This window comes from Medicago truncatula, chromosome 4 (assembly GCF_003473485.1).
Source record: "Medicago truncatula cultivar Jemalong A17 chromosome 4, MtrunA17r5.0-ANR, whole genome shotgun sequence".
Lineage (NCBI taxonomy): Eukaryota > Viridiplantae > Streptophyta > Magnoliopsida > Fabales > Fabaceae > Medicago > Medicago truncatula.
In genome coordinates this window covers 51371978-51383318 of record NC_053045.1, presented here as the reverse complement: position 1 = coordinate 51383318, position 11341 = coordinate 51371978, and the positions used below count along the sequence as shown (strand labels likewise).

At 32.5% G+C, this 11341-nt stretch overlaps 2 protein-coding genes across 2 annotated transcripts; both read left to right on the top strand.

Moving 5' to 3' along the window:
- On the top strand, positions 1-3325 carry LOC25493704 (protein DEHYDRATION-INDUCED 19 homolog 5). The gene is made up of 5 exons (XM_013602282.3): positions 1-400; positions 1704-1843; positions 1970-2041; positions 2164-2378; positions 2991-3325. Exons 1-5 carry the CDS (start codon positions 325-327, stop codon positions 3094-3096), a joined length of 609 nt encoding a protein of 202 aa, XP_013457736.1. The 5' UTR covers positions 1-324; the 3' UTR covers positions 3097-3325.
- A 5788-nt stretch (positions 3326-9113) lies between these two features.
- On the top strand, positions 9114-11247 carry LOC25493703 (uncharacterized). The gene has a single exon (XM_013602281.3). It carries the CDS (start codon positions 9572-9574, stop codon positions 10508-10510), a length of 939 nt encoding a protein of 312 aa, XP_013457735.1. The 5' UTR covers positions 9114-9571; the 3' UTR covers positions 10511-11247.
- Positions 11248-11341: the final 94 nt, after the last annotated feature.

The following is an 11341-nucleotide window of genomic DNA, read 5'->3' as shown; positions in this document are numbered from 1 at the left end:
TTGATAGAAAATAGGACAAGTGTGAGTCAGAGTCATGATTGTTGATCTTTTTGTGTGTTGGAAAAGCATCCAGTGTCAGAAACCAAACATGACTCAGCAAAACATCACATTGCCACAAAGCCATTGGTGAATGGTGATGACTTGACTAATGATGGACAAGCAAAGTCGTCTCTTTTGGAGTTGTTGAGTTCATTCAGACTCATAAACCTTTTCTCATTCATTCATTCACTGCCACAAGCCTCAACCAAACAAAACCATCACTTTCACTTTCAGTTCATTTCCACAGTACTCTTGTGAAGAAACAAAGAAAGAAGGTATATCATCATGGACTTGGACATGATGGCCAGTATTCATTCTACAAAGCACTTCTCTACTCTTCAATCTGCTCCACTTCACTCTGGTTAGTACTATACTTGTTTTCTTACCTACTAGTTACTACTATTACTTTGAGTACCCTCCTTTTTTGTTTCTTTTTTCTTTTCCATTTATTTGTCTCATGTTTGAGCCTTGTTTTTATCTATCTGAGTTCTTAGTTTAAGGTTGGCTTGTAAAACTGTTTGATGAGATCCTTTATAACTATTTGCTTAACATCACCCCTAGGACTGATTAGTTATGACATTTGAATCCATGATTCATGAATTATTTGAACATTAGGTAGTATAAACATTTATAGAAATAGCATATGACATGTCCATAAATTGTTTCCATCTTATTTGCATAAGCTCTTCATAGTAGCTTATGAAAATAGCTTATATTATGTGACAACAATTTGACTTTATTTTATCTTATGTTAAAAAAAAAATAGTTATGTAATAAGTGTTTATAATTGATGAAATTCTTAAAAATCTGAATGACATTGAATTTAGAAGCCTGAGAGCTTGAAAGTGAGAGAGAATTCTCAAAAGGAATCATATTGAAAAGATTCCTTTTCAATATGAATGAACTTTAGAGCTAATTGAGTATTAACCAACTAACTAACTATCAACAAACTCTAACTAACTAATTGTATCTATATATTGTTACAAATATCATGTCTTTATTCCATTCTTGAAAAAAAAAATCAGGCTTTAAGTTACATAGTTTCTTGGGTAATGGGTACCAACATAGTTGAGATGCAAGTTTAATTTGTTTTGGCAAAAAAGTCGAGTTGTAAGTTAACTCATAATGGTGCCTTTGCAGTTGTACCGTGCTCATTTTATAAAAGAAAGGTTCTACAATAAGCACTTGTGCTATAAAGCTTACTTAAATTGTGTATCTAAACACTGCCTAATTCTACTTGAAGTATAAGTTAAAGATGTCTGCGCTTTATACATAAAGTCAAATTTATAGGATATTGACTTGAGGTCCTGAATTACCAATTTTCATATGCATGCTTGAACTACATCTACAAGATTCATGTTTAATGTTTACTGGTATTTTACTTTGTTTAATTAATAATATGACTAAGTTCCATTTTTGCTTATGATTGTCATAAATTTGACATTTTTGGAAGATTTTAAAGAGCATAAGTGAGCCTTCCATTGTGTTTATCATTCTTGTTGGTATTTTGTGAACTTGTAATGCCGTATCTGCATATTATGTGTGTATAATTTATATTTCCTATCGCTTTAATCATTTTGAGAAATTTTTGTATGTCATGCTATATAGAATCATTGTGCTTGTGCTGCAAAAGCTCTCTAACAATGATCCCATTCATACCACAGAAAATTACTCAGTAATTCGTTACACAGACGTGGATGACGACTACCAATCTGATTTCCGATGTCCTTTTTGTGATTTTGAAATTCAAGTTCCTCTCTGCAGTGATTTTGAAGAGGAGTATTGCTCTTCCCCAAAAAATGTGGTATAACCTTTTTTTCTGTTTCCATAAATTTTGGTCCGGCAGTAATTTTTGTTGTAATCTGTTTTCCATACATTTTATGCAAGTAAGCAATGTTTAATATATCTGATCATATTTTTTGTACGTCAGGTTTGTCCTGTGTGTGAAGAAAATTTAGGGAACAATGCATTCACACAATTTACACATTCAAGCTCGCGAAAGGTATATTTTGCTTATCTCATAATTCTTGTGTACTAAAACGTAATCCTGCATATGTTTTGACTTTATGGCATTTCTTTATTGTCTGACTTAATTCAATGTATTTTTTTATTTTTTTTATACAGTGGGGGTGGAAGACTGAGAAATCTAGCATCTGGTCTGGTAACTCAGCAATGTTTGGCAAGAAACTAGCTGCTAGGGGAAACAAACAAGAATCGATACCTGATCCACTTTTGTCACCATTCATCTGCAATGTACCAATTCCTAACTATAACAATAACCATCCAGATGAAAACTCCAGCCTCAGCAACAAGGATATAGAAATTCATAATGCAAAAAGGTACGGTTCTTTTTCTCCTAGAGATTTTGAAGTGGTGGTGAGTTGGCATAACAAGAGAAACCTTGAGAAGCTTATATCGTAGAATGCATCACATACAAAGCATGCCAGTTATGCACATGTGCATTATATGCACTTATGCAGCTAGCTTGTATTTGCTATGAGGTTTGGTTCTGATGGTTTCTTGGAAGATTTGCTTTCTACCTTGCCAACTAACCTATGATGATGATAATTATATTTGCAGTTTGAAGGACTACGCCGTGATAGTTTTTCTTAGTTATTTTAGGATGTTTAATTTGCTTCGCATAAACGTATCATTCCTCGTATCAGAATTACCTGGCTATCAATGTGAAGAAAAGACTAAATCCTTAAAATATTATCCTTTTGATAGGAATATATTAAATATTTCTAGCATAGAAGTTCCTATTTGGAGCCTTGCAGATTATAGTTGAGTGTTGAACCACCAATTAAGAAGTTTTAGACTCTTAACAGTTTGAATCAAACTCCAATCCTGACGTCGTCACGATTAAAAATTTCTAGCCTGTGTTTAAGTTTTTCAGATTCTCATTTTCCGATATTAAGATGTAATCTTGTATGCTGGTTTTGTCTCTGCAGGTCTGGGACTGATGGTGTTGAGCAGGACGAACAAGAACAATGGTTGAGAGCAACTTTTGTTCAAAAGTTGATGTTATCAACCATATTCGAGGAAAACTATTCTTAGAATAGAATTTAATTTAGTCACATAAGTCATGAATGAATTAGTAGCAGCTTCTTACATATTCAGATAGCCCATGTATTATGATGCTGGTCCAAGAGGCACTGGGTTTTATTGCGGTGCATCGGTGTAGGGTGTGATTACTGATTAGTATAAGCAATAGTTATGTTGATGCCATATGTATTTCACATGTATTTCAGACCATTCTATTAATTAAAGTTGATCTTTCAGATAACTTCATAGAATTTTTTAATATCTACTTCACTAGTAAGGCGTTTCTCCTTTATCTGGAGACAAATTATAGAGAAAAGGTTATACCGATCGAATTCATATCAATTTAGCACTACTGTGTCATATTCATTTGGTTCTATCCATTCTTAAAGTTTCTAAAACAACCAAGATTTAATCCCAGTAGTACTATGGGCAATGCAATTTGTATTTGGACATTTTTTCAGAGCTAGTGCACTATGACAGTTGCTCAAGGTTCTGGTACATAAAGGAGAAGATTTAGGTCTATTATTGGCTATAAAGTGGCCAATAGAGTTAGGTTTAAAACATGTAAAATTTGAATATGATAAAACGGTTGATGATAAGTATCATAGAATTCAGGAAAACCACTCCGAATGCGGCAACAATTATGGTGTATGAAATGTATTCCGCTCGATGATGATTAATTTACAGTCACATAAGTCATGAATGAATAGAATATGATGCATGGTGCAATATCTTTAAAATTTTAGCATCATGCATCATATGTGGTTGGAAAAAATCATCATCGAGCTCGATACATTTTCAACCACGAGAGAACAATTGAATGACTTTATTGATTTTATTGGAACAATATAACATAAACTACTGACATGCTTTATAGAATTTATTACCAGAAAAACTTGTAGGTATCGGTTCAGATTTTGCTGCAGTAATATGTAGGAATACTTCTTTCTTTAGGGTATTGTATTGCTTTCAAATAAGATGTGTTATTCTAGTAAAAAAAAAAACCTGTTTCTTTATTCTTTTTTAAGGAAAGGATTGTATTGCTTTTTAATGTGATATTTGTAAAATGATCCAAATGAGAGTGTTTTTGTATACCAAATTGGTTTTCAGTCATTATAAAATCTTATGATTCTGATTCTTTTTAAGGAAAAAGAAGCAACAACATGAATCAAACAACGCCATAATATTTTATTAAAAACACTAATATCTAGATCCTTATTAGCTGTTTCTCTTATAGTTTTTAAGGTCTTCCCCTATAAGAGAAACTATTCGACAATACAAAATTCCAATTTAATATATCACCAACTAACCTTAAAATAATAAGATTTTAGTTATAAATCAAATGACAAAATGTGCTTGACTATAAAAAATTGACGACGGGGCTCATTAGACTAAGTTTAGGTAATCATTTGGGATTCATCTTAATGTATCATGGTCGAAGATGAGATTCATGTTTGTTAAAATTAGAATTAATATCTACGTATTTATAAACTAAATAGTTCTATATTTTATATCTAGAATCATCAAAATTGAATTTTAAAAATAACATTATACGACCCACTTAAGTTGGTCTGGTGGTGTTGACTTGAGAACTTGAAGTGTGCTCATTCTCAAGGTCTCAGGTTCGATTCACCTCGATATCAATTTAAGTGGACTAATTTAACTTCTTAAAAATAAAATAAAAACATTATACTTACTAGCAAAAAGACGACCCATTATAGATAATCCAAACACAAGATTACATTGCACTACAATATTATATTTAACTAGTGTCATATATCTTTGATGTCTAGCTTTTGATCATGTCATCTTTAACTAAGCTTGCCAGAAAAGAAAGAGACTGATTAGCTACTATATTATAGAAATTTGGTAGAAGAAGCACGCAGTGTGTGTCTAGAGTAGAGACAATGAAGATAGTGTGTGTGGCCAAGCATGTGTGTCTTTTTTCTTACTTGTGTCAAAGAATAGCCTGAGCCCTTAACAAACCAGGCTGGACATGCAAATTCAAGACGTATAGCGTGGCCCATAACATTATGGAACACATTGCTGTTCACTTTTACTTTACAGTTTATAATGTTGCATATTTGGTTAGCATGTGGTTTGCAGATGCTAGAGCAAGACTTTTTTGTAAGATGAAAATGTCTATCATTCCCTACTCATGAGTCATGAATCATAAGAAGTACAGATATTGGCCATATAATAGCTACTTAGCTTTTATGTCTTTTCTTATCCATTTTGCTTTGAATATTTTTTTAGTTTTAAGAGCCTAACAATGAAATCAAGAAACTCACATATAATATGTAAAGAAGTGAGCAATTGTACCACTTCTTCCTATTGAGTTATACTTATATAACAATTTGAATTTCTTATCTACTTAGTATAAAGAAATTAAATTTCTATTATGCAAATTTAGATGACTGAAATGCTAAACTGTTACAATTTCATAAAAACAAAATGATCATTTAGTTTGATTGTAGTGCAAAAGATAACTACGTTCAAATTGAGGTTTAACTCATCCTTACAAAATCGGTTCATAAGTTAAGGAGTGTCTCTTATTTATAAACTCTTATCTACCGATGTGGGACTTAGGTTTTTCCCAATAGAGAATTATTCATCGCGGAAAAAAAATTGATACACTATTTTATTATAAGAGCATCCACAATGGTGGGTGCTTCACCTATTTAGCACCTGAATAAATAAGCATCCCGTTGTGGAGAGAAATGTTTGGTGTTTATAGAGAAGGGTGGCCATGTAAGCACCCTCTCTTTAATCTTTGTGGATCATGCGTAATAAAATGTACATAAATCAATAAACTTTTTTAAAATACAATGACATTGAGTTATTAACAGATCAAATTCAGTAACTTTTGCTAAGGTGCTGGGTTAGAGAGATTGATTGCTTATTAAGTAATATCATTGAAAATCATAAAATAGATATGTGTATATACATGATTCACTTAAACACCTAAAATAAAATGCTATGTTGTAGATGGTCTAATTGTCCCATAAGCATGCTAAACATGTCTCAAATGAGACGGAGGCGGTAGCAATAATTAAGGCTAGAAGTTAAAACTAGCAAATCACCCTTAATGGTACAGGTAAGCACTATTAATATTATTGCAACAGTAACACCAAAAAAACCAAGACAACGGAGAATCTTAATTATTCCTATCTCATACAACGTTTTCTTTTTTTGACAAAATCTAACACAACGGTTTGTGATTAAACACGTTCTAAGGTCTATTCATAGACCACTGGCACTGATGATAGGTATGTACTAGCTAGTTTAGTTTTAGAATTAGTGTACCAAGCCAAGCTTCCCGTGACTCGCATTTTATTACTTTTGTTTTTCATTTTCATTTTCGTTCTTGAACTTCTTTTGAGGCAATTTTCCCACTTGATTTGTATCAAATAAAAAACATTTTCATCAATTCATAATAAAAAAGATTTTCAAGCTTTTGATTTCAGAAAAAAAAGTAATATTTTTAAGAGGTTTATTTCCATTCACATGAAAAAATGTTGACCATCAATGACGCCCTCAATCCTGACACAACTACACCGTTATATTTTTTCTTTATTTCTTTTGATTAATGTTATTTTAGAGAAATACTAAACAAGAATTTATATAAGATTATGTCTTGTTTCAACTTTTGGGTGAGAATCGAGTGTGAGCTTAGTTAGGTATGGTATCAGACAGTTGGAATGCTATCCAATTATATGTGGACGTATTTTTTAACAAAAGTATGTGGACACCCAATTCAGGTAGCTACATTACCTAATTAAATCACAAAGGTCAAATGCAGTTACTATTATAATTTTTGATAAAAATAATTTAGTGCAAGAGGATGATGCTCCAACCAAAGACACATAAGATTTTAAGATTTAAACAACATTTACAATATATTTATAATCATCTCCCTCCAAAAATACTAGTGAGACTTGAACCACGAATCTATGGAGTCAAAATTTGTCTTTCTAATCAACTATTCAACTATAATACCAGATTTAAAATTGCAACTATATAGTTTGCGAGTCGCTTTCTGCAACTCATGGGTGAGAGTTCTCTAACTTCAAAAGTTAAACGACTTTTTTCCTATCTCTTTCATCTCATATTTTTCACTCCATATTTATCTAACGCTCTCTTCTCTCTAATCTTAAAGTTACATAAAGTTAAAAGATCCAATTATAAGGGATCCAAATCCAGTGGCGTTGCCAGAATCTTGGGTCAGGGGGTTCAAATTTTTAAACTTCAATTTATAATAATTATAATAATATATATTAAAAAAATTACATTATATTCAATTTGCAATGTACTCGCTTGATCAATTTTTTTTTTACAATGTACTAAAAAAACTCCATCTATTCTTTGCAAATGTCCCCGACGGGGTGTCATGTTCTGAAATCGTTGAATAATCAACTCATCATCAATTTTGTCGGCCATATCTCTCTCAATATAAGTTACGGGACAATCATTCATGCAATCATCTCCCATTTTATTACGCAATCTAGTCTTTACTTATTCATAGCAGAAAATGTTTGTTCAACGGTTGATGTGGCGACGGGTAATCATTGCTAACTTCAAAAGTCGATAGACTAATGGATTCATATATCTTCCTTTGAAGTGAAAATGTGGGATAAAAACTTCCAAAAATTATATGATTTAACTTCATAAACTAAATATTAGATAAAAATGAAAAAAGGGAATGTTGAAAGAAATTTGCAAACTTTAATTTAAAGATAGGTTTTGTCTAACATACACAAGTAAAATGATCTTGCATCATGCACAAGTATCCTTTTCACCATTAGATCAATAAATTACATCACATCTCAATTCTGCACAATAGAATTTGCCCTAAAAAGTAAGATAAACAATAAAGAATTGATGTATCAATTTACAAATGGGCTATTCTTACTATCCTTGGCCATTCAACGCTCCAACCAACCCTATATTCAAGTTAAGTACTTCACTTGAAGATTGATCACCTGAAGTGCTTTGTCGTCCCACTTTGCTAGTGCAACTCTAATTTCTGTCAATTTATAAAATGATAACAAAAATCGAAATTTGGTACTTGAAACGCCTCAAATAGTGCAACTGTTGCTACCCATTGTCGATAACGTAGAGCTCACAATGTTACATCACTTTAAAGCAATTCATTATAATTGTACTCTATTAGTTCAATCTTTTAAGAATCTATGATGGATTCCACAATTTATATAAGATATTGTTTAGGATGGATAGCTTCATTAAGTAACTTATGGTTCTCCTTAAAAAAAAAAAGTAATTTATGATTCTTATGTCACATCATTCTCCTCCTAGATAAAACTCGTTGCACATTTTTTTAATTTTAAGACTTTCTTTAGAGTAGCACTTTAGTGACATTAGGGTGCCAATGTCATCTGACATTGATCAACCACAATGTCACAAGTGTGAAAAATGATAAAAAATCATGACTTTCTTCTCTTATTAACAAGCATTTTTTTATCTTTTTACACACCTGTGACATTGTGATTGACTAATGTCACATGACATTGACACTTCAATGTTACCAAAGTGCGATTAGAAGTTATCATTAATTGAAAAGTCACATGCAATGAATTAACAAGATACTTTCAAACAAGGAGGAAAATATGATGGCACCTAGCATTGGAAAGCTAACCCTCACAACTACAGTTGATATTTTTTCCCTAACAGTTTTGACCGGTTATTTTTGACCATATCATGTGATGTTATGAATAAATATGATTCCTAAATTTGTGAAAATCTATACACCAAATCTGATGAAAAATGGCTTCTCTGCATCAAACTGCCTGGAAGTAACCACTTTTGAATATAGTATACATAAATAAAGCAACCTTGGATTCCAAAAAGTTAGTACAGATTAAAGTTTCAACTTAAAAAGGTAAATTTTAACCCCCAACAAAAAAAATATTAAAATAGGTCTCAACTAAATGAGTGATATTAGATAAAGAAATGCATAGTAGTATTATAAAAAGATTTGTTCTATCACTCACTCTCACTCACTGCCATCCATATGCCAGTTTGGAAAATTATTGTTTTTAATTCCAATTAATTATTTACTTAATAATGCTTCCAAAATCACATCTGGCACCATCTATCATTCATTCACCTTGTGACTAAGATCTCTCACCCTCTCACCCTCTTCACAAGTACTTGTTAAAATTCCCAACAAGTCTATTCTCCTCTCTCATTTTCCACTTCTCATCTCTACTATATTGCCCTATTCAACTCTAGCCTCTATGGCAACCAGAGTCGCGACATCAAGGTTTTTGATATCTCCGTGTATATTCAACCGCGATTAAGATATCAGTCACACTTGATCGCAATTCTCTACAGTATCTTTACCTAATTTTTAAAAAATTAGGCTGTTTTCGCAACCTGAGTCGCTCCATCAATTTTTATTTTTTATTTTTTTTTATTTTTTATTATATATTGATTGTAATTCTCTGCAATATCAAAGATCACGACGATGCAAGACTCAATTGGTATTCCTACATGCTTTTCACCAGCAGATAAGCTAACCGATGATCATGGAGGCGGTGTGACACGTTCCGGTCAGAGTGTATACATGTCAGTATACAGAACAAAGGTAGCTGATCATTGCCGTTTGATAACCATCACATGGTGCAAAAACTTGTTGCTTCATGGACTATCAATATCAGTAGAAGGTCCAGAAGGAGAAGCCCAATATACCTGCAAAGTTGAACTAAAGCCATGGTATTTTTGGAGAAAACAAGGTTCAAAACGGTTTATAGTTGATGGAAACAAAGCTGTTGACATTTTCTGGGACCTTAAAGCTGCTAAATTCAACGGAGAAACAGAACCAACTTCAGAATACTATGTAGCTGTTGTTTGTGATGAAGAGGTTGTTCTTCTTCTTGGTGATCTTAAAAAAGATGCTTATAGAAGAACAGGTTGTAGACCAGCTCTTATTGATCCTATATTGGTTTCAAAGAAAGAGCATATATTTGGTAAGAAGAAATTCTCAACCAGAGCTAAGTTTCATGAGAAGGGTAAATGGCATGAGATTTCTATTGAATGCAAGAATAGAGGAAATGGTGGTGGCGATTCTGTTATTGTTGGATCAGTTCAGCCAGAGATGGAGATAAGAATTGATGGACATTTGGTGATTCATGTGAAGCATTTGCAATGGAAGTTTAGAGGTAATGAATCAGTTCATCTTAGTAAAATGAGAATTGAAGTTTATTGGGATGTTCATGATTGGTTATTTAGTCCTGGTTTGAAACATGCTTTGTTTATTTTTAAGCCAATTTTGTCATCTACTATTTCATCTTCTTCATCTTCTCCATTATCAATTCAAGCAAGGAATTGTGAATCAGTGGAGGGATTTAGTGTAAGTGGTTCATCAGAGTTTTGCTTGTTTCTTTATGCTTGGAAGGTTGAATGAAAAAAGTCATTTCAAGGATCGTATGCAGTCAGAAGACATGTGCATGCAGTCACATGTATTTCAATAGTCTAATGAAGATTGAACGGCTTATAATATAAACCGTCCAATGATTAAACGACTGAAATGCATGTAACTGCATGTAGTCGCACCGCACCCGATCCAAACCCGATTTGAAGTACTCAATACTCACTATCAAAGCCGGCAAAATAAAGTTGGAAAATGAAATGGGACACCAAATGATGGAGAAATAATGGAATGGTGAGTGAGGAAGCATTGACTGATAGCAAGTGGGGCCAAAATGGGTTTGGGAGTTAGTTACAGCTGGTATTGAGCAAATACGCATAATTGCACAACAAGATAGATAGTATCACATGCTTAATAATTCTCCATATGGAGCTATCTATTCTAAGTCCACACCTACACTTTGCACAAATTGGAAATGTTCTATGTTGATCTAATCTTGGTAATTGAGCTATAAATGTACTTTAATTTCTTCAAACCGAGGTATAGTGTAAATTAAATTTTGAATCATCACAGAAATATAGACAGTAGATTAGTATTATTGTGATGTGAATGTCTGTATTTGCGTGTAAAATGTTGATGCATGTGGCGGAAAATTGTATTGCCCGGGAAGAGAGGAATGGTGTTTGGTGATGATGTAGAAATAAAAATGCAACAATACATGTATGTGCACCTCAATGCATATTAATAATTTCTTTCTACTAGTAGTTGGATTATCTATATAGTTGTCAACATTATTGCTTAGCTGCCTAGGTCCATAATGTTAAAAAGTTATAGTTTATAATGCTCCAAACTTAAAGCTATAGTTTT